Genomic DNA, 23,763 nt, shown 5'->3' on the forward strand with positions numbered 1-23,763 from the left:
CAAAGGCCTCTAGCCATTAGGCCTGCTGCGCGTCCTCGATAGACAATTTGTTGGACTGCAGTTGCTGCACCCAACGCAACCCGGCGCAGAGCATAAAGCTGCTACACACAGAGGCGCAAATTTACAATGCTGAAACCTCAAAATTCTTCTTGAGATGTATCTCCAACCACCAAACCAGATATAGGGATCGTCATCTTCTTCGTCACAGCCAACACCAAAGCATCCTTTTTGGGCATGAGCAGGAGGTCCATGTCCTTGGGCAGAGGATACAACTTCTCCATGGCTCTGCCAACCTTTAAGCATATATCCGGAGTCTCCCACTACCATAGAACCAGTTCTTTCATCTGGTGAAACGGAAAAGTTCTGGCCGGCCCTCTCAGACCCCACATGACTGAATCCACACCCTCGTGATCCGAATCCGCATGGGGCTCGTTAATGCCTAGTTCACTAAGGACACAGGGGATGAAAGAACACAATTCCTCCCGGGGAAAAAAGCGGACCACCTTTGTGTCATCCCCCTCCACCGGAGGAGCTTGACCCTGAGCCTCATCCGGGTCCATACCGTCCTAATGGGGATCTCCCCCTGACGGATCCATCGCTAGGGAATCCTCGGCCTCCGAGCTCTCTGAGGTAGCTCCCAGCTTTTCCCTGGGGCAACTGGCGAGCCAGAACCCTTCTGACTCTGGTTGTTTCACCAGGGGAAAAGGAGCGGGATCTCTTAGCCATCAGGGGATCTGCTGGTCCGTTGGCTTAAGATGGCAACATCCAGCTGCCCTTTTTGCCAAAAAAGCCTTCTGCATTATTAAAACAAAATCTGGGGAAAAATCCCCTGCTCCCTCACACTCTTGCTCCAGGAGATCCTCCTCATCATCACACAAAGGCTTTTGCTTAGCCGGCGGGGGAGGGCAGGGCAGCCTCCCTGCCAGACCTGTCAGAAGCGACCGCGAAGGAAAACAAAATGGCTGTCATTCCCACTGAAACAGGGAAGGCACAGCTGGAATGCTCAGACTCTCCTGCGCTCACCGAGGAGGATTGTTGCCTGCTCGTGTCTGCCCCCCTCCGCACTCCCTGAGCTGCCTTCACTGCTGGCGATGTAGCGGGAGCACAGGCCAGTATGGAAAAGTCACGAGTGTGTGTCCCCACACGCCGTTCACTGCCAATCACCAGGCATCGCGGAATAAAGTGCTGGGAAACTTGATCCTGCTTTTTTTTTTTTTTTTTTAAGACAAATGAGCCGCCGGCGCACTGACAGAAAGAAAACGGGATAGCCTACAAACCTCGAAACGCCGAGGAGGAGAAGCACTAGACAGACAACAAAAACAATTAAAACTATATTTGCTGCAGACTCCAGCTGTCCATCTGAGGGAAGAGGGGAGAGGGAAACTGGCCCCACCAGATATCACCCCCTCAATGGGTAAGATAACAGGCAGGACTCAGGGTTTCCAACCCCTCCCGTAATTAAGCTCCTCTCCTGAAGGGATGGCTCCACTAGAACCTACTGACCCTCAGGGAGGGCTAAAAGAGAAATATTTCCAATCTTTTCCCTAATATTTTTCTTTTAATGCGTTTCAGACTGCAGGATTTGCACCACCTTCCAGCTGCTGGAGACAGAGAAATACTGACGGACTGCAGATGGTGCACCAGGTTATGTTACAGTGTCAGTAAAACTTTCTCTGTCTCCATCTGCTGGAAGGGAGGCAAAACCCAGGAGTCTGATCTGGGTACGTTCAGGAATCGACCAAGCCAGCCAGCTCATATGTTTACCCCCTGTTCGTTTCCCTCAACACCAGGAGAGATGGCCCCATCAGAGCTTCACAACCTCCTGGAAGAATACTCCAAAAGAATTTAAAATCTTTCTCTCTCTTATTTTTTTTCTTTCAGACTACAGGGATTGTACCTCTATCCATCTGCTGGAGACAGAGAAATACTGAGGGACTGCAGGTGGCACCCCGGATTATATGCCAGTGCAACGTTCTCTGTCTCCATCTGCTGGAAGGGAGACAAACTCAGGAGCCTGGAGTGATCCAAGTATGAACAGGAATAGCACTTTAATGCACCACTAGAGTTGAATGTCTTTCTTCTCCCATCCATTCCACCTCACCTCTGCTTCTTCCCCCCTCATTCCCACCTTTGATGGCACTTCCAGATTCACTCTGGAATCCAGTCTCACTCTTCTCCCCGTCTCTGTGCCTTTCCCTTCTATTCATATTTACTGATTCCCCTATTGCAAGTCTCATGTACACCACTGAAAATAATACATGTTGATTTGAAAGTCCAATGTGTATGTGCTATTTTCCAATCCACCCAAAACACACTCCTGGCAACACTTCCCTCAAATGTGACTAAAAATATGTACATTGTGAAACACCACATGCACTGTGTGCCATTCTGAGGGTGGGCAACTTGCAGCCAGCTGATTAAAATGGGTAAATTGTAATTTACCCAAATAAACGGCTTTGAAAATTGCCCAGTTGCCCTAGAGGGGTTTAGGTGTGCACCATACTTTAATTTGCCATATGTCAGTCTGATAAATTGCAGCATACATAGTAGATAACATTTTCTTTACTTTTTTGCACATCCCCAGGCAACAGTATAGCACACTCCTCAAAGTTTAGATTAATCAGAAAACTGTTTTTCATATATAATATAAATGATTAGATACCTTGCTGTATAACAATAGAGTCCAGCCTCAATTTTATCTCAGCTCTTTCTACAATCCTTTCCTCCACAGTATTGTCAGTGATAAGACGAAATACACGTACCGGCTTCTTCTGACCAATACGGTGTGCACGATCCTAATAGAAATAAACCAAATAAGAAACATGGAATAAATTTTGGCTCATATGTCACAATAACATGCAATTTACCTACTTATCAATAAAAAAACAAGAACACAAAAGGTTTCATTATAAAACTGGTCTACTAGATCCTTTATCCTACATCATGCAACTGGTATCCATTTGTACCATACTTCCAGAGCGTTGAGCAAGGCACAAAACAGATGACAGTAGCTAGTTCTGACGTGAGTTCTCACTGACTCCTGATGCAGAATAACATACTCAAAACATGAATCCATGATAGGCAAGCTAAGTAACATTTTATTATGCAGAAATATTAAAAATAATTTTGCTTGCGATATTAAAGTTGGCGGGGCCAATGATTATAAAGCAGGAACCACATTATTGTGATCGATTCCATACATGGAGGGTCCCACACAAATCGGTTTTGAAAGAGATAAGTGAAAGGGACTGAACTTTTAGTTCATTTTTGGTTTGTAAATCTGAGATAATGCACTGCCTGGTGTATGAGACACAAAATTATCATGAAGTCATTTTCTCTGCCCTGCCTCTGCTGAGACCCCATTAAAGGAATTTGAGTCCCCTAGGTTTCCTCAGAGGTCCTCTGAAAGAGGAAATAGCACATCCGTTGCATCCCTGGACTTCTTTAGGGAACCTGAACCCCCAGACGGTAAAGAGGAGGACCCTAAGGAGGTTCCTGAATAGCACAGAAAGTGAAAAAAAAAATCTGGGGGAAATTCTCCCTCTTTGGAAGGCTGGCTCAAAGGAGGCCTGTTTTAATGTCTTTAAGCTAATTCAAACACCGGGTGATCCTCTAAATCTGCAATAGAGCCTAAACAAGGCTGATGCTAAGCTTGAAAATCAACGGGAAGCTGAGCCAAAATGGCAGATGCTCTCGTCAGAACCTCTCGTCAGAACCGCAGCACAGCACACATCCTCAGTATCCTGCTCCGATCACAAATCCTCCACGGCAACTTTCATAGACAGTGAAAGAGCTGCAACCAATGGCCCCGGGCAGCATAGGAGATCTCCCCGGGACATCCTTGGCCCAAACATAGGCTGTACACAAAGCCCTTCTGTCGACGCCAATGCGCTTCAATGACTGTACTACCCCTTTTCCATAACAGCTTCTTTACTCACCGCACTGCCAAAATCAACTGTTGTGGGGGACCTTCCCATGCAGCTAAACCCACCCGATGACAAGAAGCAAACAGCCTAAACCTCCCCGGAGGTCCATCTGAGGAGGCCTTGCATGGAAGCCATCGCTCAGTGAAAGGCCTCTCTGCTGGTGCCTTCCATGCCACTGTTTTTTTTTCCAGAGATCTTAAAGAGAAAAGCAATAATGGCAGGGAGGCAAGGGGGAAGGAGGAGAGAGAGGGAGAGAAAGGTGGGTCCAGACTGTAGGGTTCCTCTCCCCAGAAAGCAGAAGCTGACCAAGGCTTTTTTTTTTTTTTAACTTGATCCAGAAGAAGCCCCCCTCCCCCCCAGGCTCTATCTGACTGGGAACCTGCAAATCAGGCTTACTCTCTTAGACGAAACCTTATCAGCTCAAACAGTGAGTCCTACCATCTGCTAAAGGCAGAGAATATTGGAGTTTCTCTGTGCTGCAGTACCTACACATAGTAGTGATGATGTCATAGAGATAGCAAATGTTGCTTACCTGTAACAGATGTTCTCACAGGACAGCAGGATGTTAGTCCTCACATATGGATGACATCACAGGATGGAGCCCAATCACGGAACACTTTTGTCAAAGTTTCTAGAACTTTGACTGGCCCCTACTGGGCATGCCCAGCATGGCACTAAACCTGCAGCTACCAGGGGTCCCCCTTCAGTCGTGTTTAAAGCTAAAGGAAGTGCCGAAAAATAAAATAAGAAAATGTTACGAACCCAACACTGCGGGGCGGCGGGCGGGTTTCGTGAGGACTAACATCCTGCTGTCCTGTGAGAACACCTGTTACAGGTAAGCAACATTTGCTTTCTCACAGGACAAGCAGAATGGTAGTCCTCACATATGGGTGAGTACCGAGCTGAGGATGTCCGAGAAATGCACCAAATGTACCCAGGATGTGCAATAGGCAAAAGGACTGGGGTGGAATTTGGTAGAGGGCATCCTGAACCCTAACGCCATGTAGCAGCCCTGCAAATGTCAGGAAGCGGCACAGAGCGTAGGTGTGCTACTGAAGTCGCCATGGCCCTCACAGAGTGTGCTTTAACACGGTCTTGAAGTGGAATGCCTGCTTGTTGATAACAAAAGGATATGCAGTCCGCTAATCAGGAGGAGAGAGTCTGCTTACCCACAGGCTGCCCCATTTGATGAAATGGAAAGAGACACACAATTGAGTGCTTTTCCTGTGGGCAGCTGTACGGTCTAGATAGAACGCTAGAGCCCGTTTGCAGTCAAGGGTATGCAGAGACTGTTCTCCTGGATTGGAGTGGGGCCTGGGAAAGAAGGTAGGTAGTATAATGGATTGATTAATGTGAAACTCCAATACTACCTTAGATAAGAACTTAGGGTGAGTGCAGAGTACTGCCCAGTCCTGCAGAAGTTTAGTGTAAGGCAGATAGGTAACTAGGGCCTGTAACTCACTAACTCTGCGAGCAGATGTTATTGCCAAAAGAAAAATCACTTTCCATGTGAGAAAGCGAAGATCACAGGATTGGAGAGGCTCGAATGATGGTTTCATGAGCCGACCTAAAACCAGATTAAGGTCCCAAGAAGGGGCTGGAGGACATAGTGGAGGCTTGAGGTGAAGCAAGCATTTCAGAAAACGTGTCACGAGGAGTTGTACCGAAATAGGAACGTCCCCGACACTTTTATGGAAGACTGCCACCGCACTGACATGCATTCTGATGGAGGAAGTTTTTAGACCTGACTCTGACAAGTGCCATAGATAGTCTAGAAACTTCGAGGTGGAATAGGTAAAGGGATCAAGGGATTGAGAAGAACACCATGACTCAAATCTTTCCATTTGTAGTATGACTTTCTCATGGAAGGCTTCCGTGAAGCAATCAGGACACGGGAAACTGGCTCCGAAAGGTTAAGTGGCTGAAGAATTAACCTTTCAACATCCAGGCTGTCAGGGACAAAGCTTGAAGATTGGGGTGGCGTAGGCACCCGTCGTTCTGAGTGATCAGAAGTGGGTCTTTTCCCAAGGGAATGTGCCTGCGAATGGAGAGATCCTGAAGTATTGGAAACCACACTTGGCGAGGCCAGTGAGGTTCTATCAGGATCATGCATCCCTTGTCCTGACGTAACTTCACGAGAGTCTTTGATAGAAGTGGAAGTGGAGGGAATGCATATAGGAGACCGGTTGCCCATGAGAGGGAGAATACATCTCTTGGCTGAAAGTGTTGGCTACGAGTGAGAGAGCAAAAGTTCTCTACTTTGCGGTTTTGAGGTGACACAGAGGTCTATGCGAGGATAACCCCAACGTTGGAATACTGAGTCCGCTACTGTGGGGTTGAGGGACCACTCGTGCGGATGGAAAGCGCGACAGGTTGTCCGCCAACACATTGTCCACTCCCAGCATGTAGGTGGCCCTGAGGTACATGGAGTGGGAGAGGGCTTCCGCCCATATCTGTGCAGCTTCCTGACCTGATTGGAAAGGTGATCCTGAAACACCCTGAGAACATATCTGATTGCTCGCAGTTCCAGGAAATTGATTTGGTGTTTGGCTTCCTCTGGAGACCAAGTTCCTTGTGTCTGCAAATTGGCGACATGGGCTCCCCAGCTGAGGTTGGAAGCATCGGTGGTGAGAATTATTTGAGGGTCTGGAGCCTGGAAGGCCAGGCCTTGGAGGAGATTGATCTGATTTTTCCACCAGGCTAGAGACTGACGAAGTGAGTTGGTGATGTGGACAGTGGTCGATAGAGGTTGGAAGGACTGAGTCCATTGTGACCTTAGGGTCCATTGCATGACTCTCATGGCCAAGCGGGCCATTGGGGTAACCTGTACTGAGGACGCCATGTGTCCCAGTAGGATGAGGAAGTGGCATGCAGTCGTGCGGCGCTGAGACTGTAGCTCATGTGCGAGAGAGATGAGAGTGAGAGCTTGCTGTCGAGGCAAAAATGCCTTTGCCTGCAAGGTGTCCAAGTCTGCCCCTATGAATGATAAAGTTTGAGATGGGACTAAGCAGGATTTTGCGTAGTTGACGAGAAATCCTAGCGAAATCAGAGTGTGTAAAGTAAGACGTAGGGACGACAGAGCAGCTTACTGAGTAGAAGCCCTGATCAACCAGTCATCTAGATAGGGGTAGACATGAACACCTTCAGTCCTGAGGAAGGCTGCTACTACTACGAGGCACTTGGTGAAGACTCGTGGTGCAGATGCCAGGCCGAATGGTAGCACTCGGTATTGATAGTGCTTGTAATGGTATCGCAATGTGAGTGCACGCGTCTTGGAGATCGAGAGAGCAAAGCCAGTCTCCTTTTTGCAGAAGAGGAAGGAGGGAACCCAAGGTTACCATCTTGAACTTTTCACGGTGGAGGTACTTGTTGAGGGTACGTAGGTCCAGAATTGGACGAACGCTGCCTGATTTTTTGGGGATTAGAAAGTACCGGGAATAGAATCCTAGGCCTTGTTGGGAGTAGGGCACTGGCTCTATTGCTCTGGACTGGAGGAGGAGGGAGACCTCCTGTTCCAGGAGTAGTGAGTGGTTGGATGTTATCCACGTCGGTAGAGGTGGGGAGTCCGGTGGGATGGAGAGAAAGTTCAGGCGATAACCTTGAAAGATTATGGCAAGAACCCACTGGTCTGAGGTGATTGTGTGCCACCTGCTGTTGAAATGGCACAATCGACCTCCCACTGGTATCTGAGGCAGTGGAAACTGGCTGCTGCTCTCTATGTAGGAGTCAAAAGCCGGAAGCAGGGCCCGGCTGAGGAGCTGCTTGTGGCTTTTGTTTATGAGGTTGACGAGACTGGGCCTTTTGGAAAGGTCTCGTGGAACGAGTTCTAGACGGTGGTGGATAGGATTTCTTTGGACGGAAGAATGACTTTTTAGTATCCTTCCAGAATAGCTATTTGGAGGAATACTCAGAGGGCATTAGAGAGAGCTGGCGAAGGGTCTCGTGATGATCCTTGAGTTCCGCCACCGTCCGCTGAATCTGTTCGCCAAACAGATTGCCTCCTATGCAGGGCAGATCAGATAATCTGTCTTGCACCTCAGGGAGCAAGTCGGAAGACTTAAGCCAGGCCCATCTTCTTGCCGAAATAGCAGTTGCAGACAACCTGGAAGCGGTGTCAAAGATATCATAAGAGGATCTTATTTCATGCTTCCCTGCCTCAAAACCCTTGTGTACCAGGGTTTGAAGCTGTTCCTGGAATTGCTGAGGCAGGGACTCTGCAAAGCCCTGTATCTGCTTGAATAAGACCTTTTTGTACTGGGTCATATACAGCTGGTAGGAGGCGATCCAAGAGATAAGCATAGATTCCTGGAAGACACACCAGTCAATGGCATCCAGGAATTTCTGTTCCTTACCCCGGGGAAAGGAAGAGTGGGGTTTTGATCTTTTTGCCCTCTTTTGGGCAGATTCTACAACCACAGATTGGTGATCCAGCTGAGGTTTCTGGAATCCTGGGGCTGACTGGACCAAATAAGTGGTATCAGCTTTTCTGTTGATTGGAGCAACAGAACCAGGGTGTTCCCAGTACTTTTTCAGGAGATCCAAAAGAACCTGGTGAATAGGGATGGAGGTTATTTCCTTGGGAGTATCCAGGAATTGTAACAGCTCCATCATTTGATGCCTGTCATCTTGCTCAGTCTGCAATTGGAAGGGAACCAATTCAGACATTTCCTTCACAAAATTTATGAAGGATAGGTCCTCTGGAGGAGAATGCTTCCTGCTTTCAGTAGGAGAAGGTGGCGATGGCAAGTCATCAGTGTCTTGAGAAGAATAGTCGGTCCAGGTGTCATAGGGATCAGCACCTGCCCCTCTAGGAACCTGAGAAGGACGGGACAATGGTATTCCTGAAGGTCCCGGTCTAGGCTCTGAAGGCATCGAGGGAAGTACTGGAGGCACCGATGAAGGCATCGAGGGCATCAATGGATGGATCAGTGGTGCAGATGGGCGCATCGGCATCGATGGTTGAGGCATTGGCAGGACTCCCGATTGCGGAATGTGGAACGGTGTTTCTTCTCTCGATGACAGAGTAAGCGGGGAAGGCACTGGAGCCATCGGTGACCCAGGATCAGGTGGAAAAGCGGCTATAAGCGCTTCCATCTTTGAAAGCAGCGGTGCCAATGCTGCCGGAATGGGATTGATGGTCGGTTCCGCAACCAGCACCGAGTTCAGCGCTGGGGGAACTTGGAGTCTTGTGCATCGCCTTATCGATGGCCTCCTGAACCATCTGGTCCAGTTCTTCACGGAGACCTGGAGCAAGCAGCCCCGCTACGGAAGGGAAGAAGGAGGCAGAGGCATAGCCGGAGGGACCACCGTTAAAGGCGGAGTCGCAGCTCCTGATACCCATCTGGGTGAGGGTTGCCTCAGTGACCCCGTCACAGAACGGGTCAATGCCTTTTCTGGGCAGGGTTTCTTCGATGGTGGCTCGGGCGATGATTTTCCTTCCTCGATGGTCCGAGACTTCCGGTGTTGATGCCGATGTTTCTCTCTACTATCCCCTCGGTCCTGAGGAGGGGTAGAGGTAGTCGAAGGCCGAGAAGTCGTCAACGCTGGGCGGTCACCGGCCGGTGGCTGATACTGGTGCGAAGTGGAGGGCGCCGGTTCAGACAACGTCGATGCAATAGACGGCGTCGGGCTTTGAGAACGGAAGAGAAGTTCCATTTTCTCCATTCTAGCCTTGCGACCTTTAGGTGTCATTAAGGCACATTTAATGCAGGTCAAGACATCATGCTTGCACCCAAGACACATTACACAGACTTTATAAGGGTCTGTTATGGACACTGTGCGAGTACAGTCCTGGCACCGATGGAACCCAGAAGCCATGGCCTTTGAAAAAAATTGAGCCGCGGTATAGTCGACAGCCAGTAGGCCGCGAGGGCCAAACTCGACAGGAATCAACTGAAAACGGGTAAAAACTTACCGGAGTACCGTGGAGTAAAAAATTCGAAGGAGGGACCCCTGTGGGGTATGAAACTTTTTAGTAATTCCGTGAGGAAAATTCCTGTCAGGAATCTCTGTGGAGCTCCTTAACCCACGTGGCTACTACTGCTGAAAAAAAGAAGACAAGACTGAAGGGGGACCCCCTCCTGGCTGCAGGTTTAGTGCCATGCTGGGCATGCCCAGTAGGTGCCAGTCAAAGTTCTAGAAACTTTGACAAAAGTGTTCCGTGATTGGGCTCCATCCTGTGATGTCACCCATATGTGAGGACTACCATCCTGCTTGTCCTGTGAGAAAGTCTGCCTCCATCTGCTGGTAAAGGGACAAAACCCACATGTTTTGAATGGACTGGATTGGTGTAGCAGGATGAAATGGAAGTGCATACTTTTCAGCCTGCACAAATCCATACGATTTTCAAACACAACACATGTAATTTCCAACCATATCTCCAAGCCTTTTTTTTTTCTTTTCTTTTCTTTTTTGCTGAATCAGAGCTAGGAACTGGTGCCATAAGCCTTTAATCACAACTATCAGGAGATTTTCCCCTATTTTATATCCTCCTGTCCAAGCATACCTAGTTGTCATTGCAGTGATGGTTCTGGGTCCAGGGCCATGTACCAAGGACTCCTCCCAGAATCCTGAAATCATGGACCCTACAACTAACCATCAGGCGTCACCCTTAAGCGATGACCATGATTCTCTTACATAAGAACATAAGACTTGCCATACTGAGTCAGACCAAAAGGTCCATAAAACCCAGCATCCTGTTTGCAACAGTGGCTAATCTAGGTCATAAATACCTGGCAGGATCCCAAAACGCAACCTTGCAGAAGACAAAGAAACCTCGATCCAGACAGGTGTTGAAACTAGAATCTTCTGATCCGTAGTTAGATACGTTATCCATTGCACCATTGACCCACTTACCCCCCACCCCTGGGATTGTGAACATTTTCACAACATCCTCAGCCCTAGCCAACCCAAAGAGTCAAAGACTTTAATCAGGGATCAAACTAGAGACCATCCACATGGCAAAACACACTACTTGTCATTTAAGCATCTGGGCTGGCCATAAAAGCCTCTTTATAATATGGTTAAATGCACAACTTTCAGCGAATCTAACCAGGTAACTCTTTATTGTATACATGTCAACCCAACTAATTTTCCCCAAAAATGTACTAACCATTGCCTGCAGATCCACCTGTGGATTCCAGTCTGAATCATACAATATAACCACATCAGCAGTTGCCAAGTTAATCCCCAAACCTCCAGCACGGGTGCTCAGCATAAAGATGAATTTGCTGCTGTTTGGAGCATTAAAAGTTTCTATTGCTTCCTTAAAAAAATAAAACAAAACATAAAATTACATTACTCAAATTTCTAAGTAAGTAAATGCTTAAAGGGGGTTTGCCTATAAAATTTGCTAAATATTAAGCTGCTATTAAAGTACAAATCTCAATGAGGTCAATATTCAAAAAACCCTTAAATGGATAACTTATCTGGCTAAAGTTAATCAGATAAGTTATTCAGGATATTCAGTGGGACAAATGTCCAAATGACTATCAAAGATTCAAGCTATTCAGCTAACTTTAACCGGATAACTTTTAATTCTAATCAGCTATGCTTGAACATAACCAGTTACATTTAAAATTATCCGGATAAAGGTAATCTGATAACTTTCAACTTAAATTGGCTATATCAAAAGAATATACAATTAAGTGGCCACAGCAAAAAAAAAAAAAAAAAAAAAAAAGAATTTGAGTGAACCTGGCTGCCCAATCACCTACCCCTCACTCAAGGGAGTCCATGTTGGCAGCCCAATTGCCCCTTCCCCAGGTTCCCTCAAAGTAAGATGCAAGATTTAAGGCCTGCTGGTTGATTGGCACCCCCTCCTTCCCAGGTTGATAGAAATTACAGAGTGAGAGAGAGCGGTTTCCTCGCTCCGAGGGTCATCAAATGTTCACAGGAGAGCACTGTTCGGTTTCATATGGTCTCACACTGAATGTCAAAGTGGCCCCTAACCCCTACACTAATACCTAAACTCACCTCGAGTTACTAGGTGGGCCTCCCATAGGGATATAAATACGTATCTAGGGTGATGGCATTATGGCTAGGCTCTCTCTCATCACAATGGGTGATACACCATACGCAAACTATCACACGGCTTAACGCTCCTGAAAAGATTGTAGCTAAAATCGGTGTTAAAGCCATGCAATAAGGCCTTCCGCAAACGGTAAACCCAGCCCACTCCCGCCGATAATTCCTCCTCTTTTTCAGATTTACATCGCACCATATGATATGATGCTATTGCATGCGTTAAAAGCGTTTTCACATGCGATAAGCCCTTAACGCATGCAAAATGCCTTAGCGCATTTTGATAATGAGGGGGTTAGCCAGATACAGCTTTATATTGGCTAAGTTAGCTGGATAACTTTGTTCCACCCTGGAATGCTTCTTTATCTGGCTAAGTTTAGTCGGTTATGACTTAGCTGGCTAAAACTTTTGGATAAGTATTTTAGAAATGCAAAAGGTGGCATTTAGCCAGATAACAATTCACAAGTTATCTGGCCAAATACATTTGAATATTAGCCTCAATGTATTATTTTAATGGTCCTGCCCCTACTAGCAAATTTTCTTTTGATCCCTTCCATTAATAATGCTGGACAAGAAGTCAAAATACAGTCGATACAAGACTTAATGATACTGAACTGGGCTTTGTGAAAATGCCCTATCATGAACCTTGCCCACTTGGAACCTGACATACTAAGTAAGGGTTTGTCCCATGTTGTGTCCATGGGGAAAACGTTTAGTTCACAAACACTTTGCTGATTTTTCTCCAAGATTTTTTTTGCTTCTGAGATTACTCTTGGTTTACTACAATTGCAGCAGTGGGTGAATGGATGGTTGAATGCTGCCCTAGAAAACAAGCTTCAAACCAATTTGATTCAGGCAAATGCAGTATTATTGTGTCATAGAAGTTTTCTTGCTATTACCTCTCTTTCCTCGTGTGGTGTCTGCCCATCTAACCGACAGTACTCATAACCCCGCCACATGCAATAATCTTCCAGGATGTCCATCAAACGAGTCATCTGGCTAAAAATCAGAACTCTAGAACCTGATGAAATAACACAAGGAAAAAAGCAATCTTCATTAAACCTTGCTTTAAAAAAATGTAGTCAGTTGAATATTCAAAGCACAATAAAGTATGTAAAGTATGACAGAAAAAAGTATGTAAAAACATTACAGTAAAGATAATAGTTTCCTCCAGCATATATAGCAAATATACCACAGTAAAATAACATAATGAAATGTGAGTTAACGGCACATAAATGAAAATTGGTTCTTACCTGCTAATGTTCATTCCTGGAATACTAGACTCCTGGGTTTAGTCTCCCTGCTACTTAACCCAGAGTGCCATCTGCAGTCTCTCAGTACCCAAGCCGAGATGAGAATAATTATAACAATAACTGAGACTCTCGACACCCTTCAACAAGCAGAAAGGAGGCAGTGCCTCTCTGGAAAACTCATTCCAACATTAAGCAGAAGATCATGTAACCAAACAAACTGCCACGATGAGCAGGCATAACTGAACAGGTGGCATTCTGGACTGATCTGTGGTATTCCAGGGATGAAAATTAGCAGGTAAGAACCAATTTTCCTTTCTTGTTCACACCCCAGATCAGTCCAGATTCCTGGGATGTACCCAAGCTCCCCTATACTGGGCGGGAATGTGATAGCCCCGTTCGCAATACACTCACTCCAAAATTTCCTCAGAGTCCAGATTCCAGACATCCAACCAATAATGTCTGGAGAAAGCAAATGTTGCTTACCTGTAACAGGTGTTCTCACAGGATAGCAGGCTGTTAGTCCTCACATATGGGTGACATCATGAGGATGGAGCCCAATCACGGAAAACTTCTGTCAAAGTTTCCAGAACTTTGACTGGCCCCTACTGGGCATGCCCAGCATGGCACTAACCCTGCAGCCAGCAGGGGTCCCCCTTCAGTCTTATTTGATAGCTACAGGCAGTGCCGAAAAAATAAAACAACAAAACGTTACGAACCCAACACCGCGGGGTGGCGGGCCAGTTTCGTGAGGACTAACATCCTGCTGTCCTGTGAGAACACCTGTTACAAGTAAGCAACATTTGCTTTCTCACAGGACAAGCAGGATGGTAGTTCTCACATATGGGTGTGAGTACCGAGCTGAGGATGTCCGATCATGCACCAAATGTACCCAACGGCATGCAACAGGCAGAACAACTGGGGTGGAATTTGGTAGAGGGCATCCTGAACCCCACCGGGCAGGCAGAAGGGTGTGGGTACGTCACGTTGGAAATAGGTTACGCAGGACAGATTGGCCGAAGATGGAATCTTGTCTTCCGGCTTTGTCCAAGCAATAGTGGGCTGCGAAAGTGTAGAGAGAACTCCAGGTGGCAGCCCTGCAAATATCAGGAAGCGGCACTGATCGTAGGTGTGCTACTGAAGTCGCCATGGCCCTCACAGAGTGTACTTTAACACGGTCTTGGAAAGGAATGCCTGCTTGCTGATAGCAAAAAGATATGCAGTCCGCCAACCAGGAGGAGAGAGTCTGCTTACCCACAGGTTGCCCTAATTTGTTAGGATGGAAAGAGACGAATAACTGAGTGCTCTTCCTGTGGGCAACTGTACGGTCTAGGTAGAACGCTAGAGCCCGTTTACAGTCAAGGGTATGCAGCGCCTGTTCCCCTGGGTTGGAGTGGGGCCTGGGAAAGAAGATAGGTAGTATGATGGATTAATTAATGTGAAACTCCGAAACTACCTTAGGCAAAAACTTAGGGTGAGTGCGGAGTACCGCCCGGTCCTGCAGGAGTTTACTGTAAGGCGGATAGGTAACTAGGGCCTGTAACTCACTAACCCTGTGAGCTGAAGTGATAGCCAAAAGGAAAATCACTTTCCATGTGAGATATTTTAGGTCACAGGAGTGAAGAGGTTCGAATGGTGGTTTCATGAGCCACCCGAGAACCAGATTAAGGTCCCAAGAAGGGGCCGGAGGACGTAAAGGTGACTTGATATGGAGTAAGCCTTTAAGAAAACGTGTTAAGAGGGGTTGTACTGATATAGGGACATCCCAGACACCTTTATGGAAGGCGGCTACTGCACTGACATGCATTCTGATGGAAGAGGTCTTTAGACCTGACTGACAGATGCCAGAGGTAGTCCAAAAACCTTGGGATTGGACAGGAAAAGGGATCAAGGGATTGCAAAGAACACCATGATGTATACCTTTTCCATTTATAGGAATAAGACTTTCTTGTGGAAGGCTTCCATGAAGCAATCAGGACACGAGAAACGGAATCTGAAAGGTTAAGTGGTTGAAGGATTAACCTTTTAATATCCATGCCATCAGGGACAAAGCCCGAAGATTGGGATGGCGTAGACATCCGTTGTTCTCAGTGATCAGAAGCGGGTGCATTCCCAAGGGAATGTGTCTGCGGATGGAGAGATCCTGGAGTATGGGAAACCACACTTGGCGTGGCCAGTGAGGTGCTACCAGGATCATGGTTCCCTTGTCCTGACGGAGCTTCACAAAAAGCTTTGAGAGAAGAGGAAGTGGAGGGAATGCATAAAGCACACCAGCCGCCCACGAGAGGAAGAATGCATCTCTGGGCTGAGAGCACGCGCTCCGAATGAGGGAGCAGTAATTGTCCACTTTGTGGTTCTGAGGGGATGCAAAGAGGTCTATTTGGGGATGACCCCATTGCTGGAAGAGAGAGGTCTCTACTGAGGGATTGAGAGACCACGCGTGCGGCTGGAAGACACGACTCAGTTTGTCTGCCAAGACATTGTGCACTCCCGGCAAATAGGTGGCCCTGAGGTACATCGAGTGGGAGAGCGCTTCCGCCCAAATCTGCGCAGCTTCCTGACACAGAAGGAAGGAGCCTGTGCCTCCCTGCTTGTTGATGTACCACATGGCCACCTGGTTGTCCGTCTGAATCAGGATGACGTGATTAGATAGGCAATCCTGAAAAGCTCTGAGAGCATATCGCATTGCTCGAAGCTCCAGGAAATTTATCTGGTGTTTGGCTTCCTCTGGAGACCAAAATCCTTGTGACTGTAGATCGTTCACATGGGTTCACCACCCGAGGTTGGAAGCGTCGGTGGTGAGAATGAGTTGAGGATCTGGTAGGTGAAAAGGCAGTCCCTAGAGGAGATTGTTCTGATCTTTCCACCAGGTGAGAGACAGACGGAGTGCGTCGGTGATGTGGACAATGGTTGACAGAGGCTGATTTGCTTGAGTCCATTGTGACCTCAGAGTCGAATGCATAACTCTCATGGCCAGGCGGGCCATTGATGTGAGATGGACTGAGGACGCCATGTGTCCGAGAAGGACAAGGAATTGCCGAGCTGTTGCTGTATACTGAGACTGCAACTGGTGAGCGAGGGACACAAGGGTTTGCACTCGTTGTTGAGGTAGAAAGGCTTTTGTTTGTAAGGTGTCCAAGTCTGCCCCAATGAAAGACAAGGTTTGAGATGGGACTAAATAGGATTTCTCGTAATTGACGAGAAATGCTAGAGAAATTAGAGTGTGTAGGGTCAAATCCAGGGACGATCGAGTGGCTTGCTGGGTTGGGGCACTGATTAACCAGTCATCTAGATAGGGGTAGACGTGAACACCTTCTTTCCTGAGAAAGGCTGCGACAACTACGAGACATTTGGTAAAGACTCGTGGTGCCGATGCTAGGCCGAATGGAATTACTCAGTATTAATAGTGCCTTGGGCCAACTAAATACCTGAGGTACTTGCGATGAGATGGAGCTATCGCAATGTGGGTGTATGCGTCTTGGAGGTCCAGAGAGCAAAGCCAGTCTCCTCTTTGTAGAAGAGATAGAAGCGAACCCAAGGTTACCATCTTGAACTTTTCCCGCTGGAGGTACTTGTTGAGGGCACGTAGGTCCAGAATTGGACGAAGCCCCCCAGATTTTTTGGGGATCAAAAAGTACCGGGAATAGAACCCTACTCCTTTTTGCGAAAGAGGTACGGGTTCTATTGCCCTTAATTGGAGAAGAAGGGAAACCTCCTGCTCCAAAAGGACAGAGTGGTCGGTTACTCTCCAGACATGTAGAAGTGGTGATTCCGGTGGAAGAGCAAAAAAGTTCAGATGGTAACCCTGAGCAATGATTGCTAGCACCCATTGGTCGGTTGTGATTGATTGCCACATGCCGTGAAAGTGGCACAATCGACCTCCCACTGGTATGCCTGGCAGAGGAATCAGGCTGCTGCTCTCCAAGGGAAAGTCAAAAACCTGAAGCAGGCCCCGGCTGGGGAGCTGCTTGTGGCTTTTGCTTCCAGGGTTGGCAAGGCTGAGATTTTTGATAAGGCCTCGTAACTCGGGACCTTGTTGGTGGAGGATAGTACTTCCTCGGGCAGAAGAAAGACTTCTTAGAGTCCTTCTTGAAGGGCTGTCTAGAAGGAAAGTCAGAAGGTATCGATGAGAGCTGTTTGAGGGTCTCATGATGGTCCTTTAATTCATACACTATTTGCTGAATCTGTTCACCGAACAGATTATCTCCTATGCAGAGCAGGTCAGAGAGCCTGTCTTGTACTTGAGCCAGGCCCAGCGTCTTGCCAAAATAGCAGTTGCAGACACTCTAGTGGAGGTGTCGAAGATATCGTAAGCTATTCTTATCGCATGCTTTCCTGCCTCAAACCCCTTGTTGACAAGGATTTGAATATGTTCTTGGAATTGGTCAGGCAGGGTTTCAGAGAAGTCCTATATTTGCTTGAAAATGACCCTGTTGTATTGGGTCATATACAGCTGGTAAGAAGCAATTCTGGAGATGAGCATGGCCCCTTGGAACACTCGTCGACCAATATTGTCTAGGAATTGTGTTCCTTGACAGGAGGGATAGAGGAGTGAGGCTTCGTCCTTTTTGCTTTCTTCTGAGCTGATTCTACCACAACTGAGTGGTGGTCAAGCTGAGATTTTTGAAAGCCAAGGGCTGACTGTACTAGATAGGTAGTGTCAGCCTTTCTGTGTACTGGGGCAATGGATCCAGGGTTTTCCCAGTTCTTTTTGAGCAGGTCAAGAAGAACTTGATGAATGGGAATAGAAGTGACTACTTTAGGGACATCCAGGAACTGGAGAAGCTGCATCATCTGGTGCCTATCATCTTGCTCAGTCTGAAGCTGAAAAGGGATCAATTCAGACATTTCCTTCACAAAATTAATGAAAGAAAGGTCCTCTGGAGGAGAACGCTTTCTACTTTCAGTAGGAGAGGGAGGTGAAGGTAAGTCATCGGTGTCTGTGGAAGTATCATCACCCCAGGTGTCACAAGGATCAGTAGGCTGACCTGTAGGAGAAGGGGGTTGGATACCCGAAGGGCCCGGCTGAGGCTCCGAGAAAATCGAAGGAATCACCAGGGGCACAGTGGACAACCTGGGGCATCGAAGGCATCGATGGCGCCGATGTGCGTATCGCCCCCGATGAATGAATCGGTGGCGAGGGACGACATGACATTGATGGCTGAGGCAATACCCCCGAAGGAGGAATGCGGAACGGTGTTTCTCCTCCCGATGAAGCTGTCATCGGGGAGCGCACCGGAGCCATCGTAGACCCAGGAATCACCGGTGGAAGGGCAGTCATGAGCGCTTCCATCTGCGATAGCAGCGGTGCCAGCGCTGCTGGAATCGGGTCGGTGACTGGTTCCACTCTCGCTGCCGGTGTTGGTGAGGGAGGAACCTGGAGTCATTGCATCGCCTTGTCGATGGCCTCCTGGACCAGCCGGTCCAGTTCTTCCCGGAGACCTGGGGCAATCAGCCCCGGCTCCGTGACGGAAGAGGGAGGCTGAGGAACAGTCGGAGGGACCACCTTTACAGGCGGAATCGCGACTCCCAAACCCCGGGTGAGGGTTGCCTCGATGTCCCGGTCGCAGGAGTGGTTGGTGCCATTCCTGGATGGGGCTTCTTCGATGGTGGCTCGGATGGTGGCGAGGTCGATGATTTCGCTCCCTCGACGTTCCGAGAATTATGATACCGATGGCGATGTTTCTCCCTACGATCCCCTCGATCTTGAGGGGGCGAAACGGGAGTCGATAGCCGTGATGACGTCGATGGCGGGTGGTCCCCGGACAGTTGTCGATGCTGGTGCGACTTCGACGGTGCCGGTTCCGATGACGTCGATGCGATGGACGGCGTCGGGATGTGAGCACGGAAAAGGAGTCCCATCTTCTCCATTCTGGCTTTGCGACCTTTCGGAGTCATGAGGGCACATTTGGTGCAAGTCAGGACATCATGCTCACGGCCTAAACACATTACACAGACTCCATGAGGGTCTGTGATAGACATGGTGCGAGTACAGTCCGGGCACCGACGAAACCCCGACGCCATGGCCATGGAAAAATCGAGCCGCGGTACGGTCGACGGCCAGTAGGCCGCGAGGGCCAAACTCGACGGTAATCAACGAAAAACAGTGAAAAACTTACCGGAGTACCGCAGCCTGAGAAAAGTTCGAGGAGGGACCCCTGTGGGGCAATTTAAGTTTAATTAACTCTGTGAGGAAAATTCCTGTCAGGAATCTCTTCAGAGCTCCTAAACCGTGAGGCTACTGCTTCGCGGAAAAAAGAAGACTGAAGGGGGACCCCTGCTGGCTGCAGGGTTAGTGCCATGCTGGGCATGCCCAGTAGGGGCAGTCAAAGTTCTGGAAACTTTGACAGAAGTTTTCCATGATTGGGCTCCATCCTGATGATGTCACCCATATGTGAGGACTACCATCCTGCTTGTCCTGTGAGAAAGTGTATAACTATTTCTAAGTAGCCGCCCAACATATTTATTGTGAAGAAACCAGCTGACTCAGCCCATAAGGTTGCCTGCAGCCAAGTCAAGCAGAACCTTTAGACCCTTCGACACCAGACAGCCTTTACAAATATATGCCGAGCTAATCGCATCCTTCAGCCATCTTGCAGTAGTAGCCTTGGATGCCCTGCACCCCTTTCTTGGCTTATTCCAAAGCACAAAAATATGATCCATCTCTGGAAACTATTTGTCACCTACAGATACCTTAACAACCCTGCTACATATCCATCACACAAGATTCCTTCGCGTGTGGCAGAGACAAATCTGAATTGGGAAAGGCAGGAAGTTCCACTATTTGATTAAGATGAAAGGCCGAAATAACCTTCGGCAAAAATGAGGGCACCGTTTAAAAGGACACATTATTCTCCGTAAACTGAAAAAAGAAACCTCTACAAGACAACACCTGAAGCTCTGAAATTCTTCTGGCCGAACAAATCGCCACCAAAAAATCCAATTTCAGGGTTAAACCCTTTAGAGTTGTCCTCCGCAATGACTCAAACGGAGCCTCACACAACACCCTCATCACCAAATTAAGATTCCACAAGGGAACATCTTCCACACTGGGGGCCACAAGTGTTTTGCCCCTCAAAGAAAATGAATCATAGCCAGATGTGAGGCCAAGGACACTCCCTGCACCTTACCCCAAAGAAAGCCCAAAGCTGCCACCTGTGCTCGAAGGAAATTATAGGCTAGAACTCTCACTAGACCTTTTTATAAAAAGGGCAAGGTATGGGAAATTGAAGCCAGTGTAGCTGATTGCCCTGTTCAACACACCAAGCCTCAAATATCCTCCACACACCCTAACATAAGCCAAGGATGTGGACGACTGTCCAGCCTGCAGTAAGGTGCAATGAGATCCTCAGTATATCCCTTCTATCTTAAGCAGTTCCTCTCAAAAAAAAAGCCACAAGACAGAAGCGATTCACCTAATCTGCAAATATGGGACCCTAGTGCAACAGTCTCAGGAGGTGACCAAACCTTAACTGACTGACCACCACCAAGTTTACTAGGTCCTCAAACCACAGCAGACATGGCCATTCTGGAGCCACGAGAAACATTTCACTCAGATGTCTCTCTATATACTGTAGCACCCTGCCCAGTAACGACCATGGGAGAAAAACATAAAGAAGAGTCCCTGATGGCCATGGTAGCACCAGAGTAACAATTCCTTCTGCTCCATGTTCTCGTCTGCGACTAAAAGCACGCTGCTTTGGTGTTTTGTCTCGACACCATCAAGTGTGTTCAAAGTATTCCCCACCTGGCTCGAATAAGCAGTATTGCTTCGACTGACAGCTCCCATTCTCTGGGGTGCAATTTTTACCTGCTGAGAAAATCTGACTGCATATTATCTGCCCTGGCTATGTGAGATGCTGCCAAAACTGCCATGTGCTGCTCCACCCAGTGAACCAACAACTGAGCCTCTTGAGACACCATCCGACTTTTGGACTCTCACTATCAATTGATATAAGACACCGTCGTTGCACTGTCTGTTAGAAATTGTACTGCCCGACCTTGTAACTGTGGTAGAAAGGAAAACAAAGCTAAGAGCACCGCTCTTGTCTCTAACCAACTGATAGATCACAATGCCTCCTTCTTTGACCATTGAGCCTGCGCGGTCTGGCCCTGACAGACCGCTCCCCAATAGGAGAAGCTGGCTTTGGCTGTCCCTATCACCCAATTCGGGATTTCCAACTCCATCCCCAATCAAGATTGACCCAACCAAGCCCTCCTTGAGGGGAAGAGGAATTTGAAACTCCTCCAGTAACAGGATCCAACGGGAGGGGAATGCTCTTTGAAGGGGCCACATTTGCACAAATGCTCAGAGAACTAGATCTCGCATCGATGGCATAGACCCCTAGACCTGCGATTAATCCCAAACTCTGGGCATCTTGAGTTGCAACAGGCAGCAAACCTGATTCTGCACCTTCATCATCCTGTCCTTCGAGAGAAACATCTTGCCAATCCAGGTGTCGAATCAATCCCCTAGGTACTCCAAGGAGTGGGATGGCATTGGATGGCTCTTTGCTAGGTTCACCACACAGCCCAGAGCCCTAAACCTCTCTAGGACCCGCTGTACCGCCATCTGACAGAGGTCCACTGACTTTGCCTGAATAAGATAGTTGTCCAGATATATGTGTACCAGCATTCCTTCCTTCCTTCCGAAGGGCTACTGCCACCACCACCATCACTTTGGTGAATGCATGCAGCATTGTCGCCAAACAGAATAAGAACATAAGAACATAAGAAAATGCCATACTGGGTCAGACCAAGGGTCCATCAAGCCCAGCATCCTGTTTCCAACAGTGGCCAATCCAGGCCATAAGAACCTGGCAAGAACCCAAAAACTAAGTCTATTCCATGTAACCATTGCTAATGGCAGTGGCTATTCTCTAAGTGAACTTAATAGCAGGTAATGGACTTCTCCTCCAAGAACTTATTCCAATCCTTTTTAAACACAGCTATACTAACTGCACGAACCACATTCTCTGGCAACAAATTCCAGAGTTTAATTGTGCGTTGAGTAAAAAAGAACTTTCTCCGATTAGTTTTAAATGTGCCCCATGCTAACTTCATGGAGTGTCCCCTAGTCCTTCTACTATCCGAAAGAGTAAATAACCGATTCACATCTACCCGTTCTAGACCTCTCATGATTTTAAACACCTCTATCATATCCCCCCTCAGTCGTCTCTTCTCCAAGCTGAAAAGTCCTAACCTCTTTAGTCTTTCCTCATAGGGAAGTTGTTCCATTCCCCTTATCATTTTGGTAGCCCTTCTCTGTACCTTCTCCATCGCAATTATATCTTTTTTGAGATGCGGCGACCAGAATTGTACACAGTATTCAAGGTGCGGTCTCACCATGGAGCGATACAGAGGCATTATGACATTTTCCGTTTTATTCATCATTCCTTTTCTAATAATTCCCAACATTCTGTTTGCTTTTTTGACTGCCGCAGCACACTGAACCGACGATTTCAATGTGTTATCCACTATGACACCTAGATCTCTTTCTTGGGTTGTAGCACCTAATATGGAACCCAACATCGTGTAATTATAGCATGGGTTATTTTTCCCTATATGCATCACCTTGCACTTATCCACATTAAATTTCATCTGCCATTTGGAAGCCCAATTTTCCAGTCTCACAAGGTCTTCCTGCAATTTATCACAATCTGCTTGTGATTTAACTACTCTGCACAATTTTGTGTCATCTGCAAATTTGATTATCTCACTCGTCGTATTTCTTTCCAGATCATTTATAAATATATTGAACAGTAAGGGTCCCAATACAGATCCCTGAGGCACTCCACTGTCCACTCCCTTCCACTGAGAAAATTGCCCATTTAATCCTACTCTCTGTTTCCTGTCTTTTAGCCAGTTTGCAATCCACGAAAGGACATCGCCACCTATCCCATGACTTTTTACTTTTCCTAGAAGCCTCTCATGAGGAACTTTGTCAAACGCCTTCTGAAAATCCAAGTATACTATATCTACCGGTTCACCTTTATCCACATGTTTATTAACTCCTTCAAAAAAGTGAAGCAGATTTGTGAGGCAAGACTTGCCCTGGGTAAAGCCATGCTGATTTTGTTCCATTAAACCATGTCTTTCTATATGTTCTGTGATTTTGATGTTTAGAACACTTTCCACTATTTTTCCTGGCACTGAAGTCAGGCTAACCGGTCTGTAGTTTCCCGGATCGCCCCTGGAGCCCTTTTTAAATATTGGGGTTACATTTGCTATCCTCCAGTCTTCAGGTACAATGGATGATTTTAATGATAAGTTACAAATTTTTACTAATAGGTCTGAAATTTCATTTTTTAGTTCCTTCAGAACTCTGGGGTGTATACCATCCGGTCCAGGTGATTTACTACTCTTCAGTTTGTCAATCAGGCCTACCACATCTTCTAGGTTCACCGTGATTTGATTCAGTCCACCTGAATCATTACCCATGAAAACCTTCTCCATTACGGGTACCTCCCCAACATCCTCTTCAGTAAACACCGAAGCAAAGAAATCATTTAATCTTTCTGCGATGGCCTTATCTTCTCTAAGTGCCCCTTTAACCCCTCGATCAT

General features: G+C 47.4%; 1 protein-coding gene across 2 annotated transcripts in view; it reads right to left on the reverse strand.

The window, feature by feature from the left end:
- SMARCA1 (SWI/SNF related, matrix associated, actin dependent regulator of chromatin, subfamily a, member 1) overlaps positions 1–23,763 on the reverse strand; it is an 856,940-nt gene that overhangs the window by 478,716 nt on the left and 354,461 nt on the right. For both annotated transcript variants that reach the window (XM_029607880.1, XM_029607879.1), the window contains exons 13-15: positions 12,848–12,969; positions 11,038–11,190; positions 2,663–2,795 (exon numbers count right to left, since the gene is read on the reverse strand). In XM_029607880.1, the coding sequence (XP_029463740.1) occupies positions 2,663–2,795; positions 11,038–11,190; positions 12,848–12,969 (408 nt within the window). The remainder of the gene's footprint in view (positions 1–2,662; positions 2,796–11,037; positions 11,191–12,847; positions 12,970–23,763) is intronic.

The sequence above is a fragment of the Rhinatrema bivittatum genome, chromosome 6, assembly GCF_901001135.1.
Source record: "Rhinatrema bivittatum chromosome 6, aRhiBiv1.1, whole genome shotgun sequence".
NCBI lineage: Eukaryota > Metazoa > Chordata > Amphibia > Gymnophiona > Rhinatrematidae > Rhinatrema > Rhinatrema bivittatum.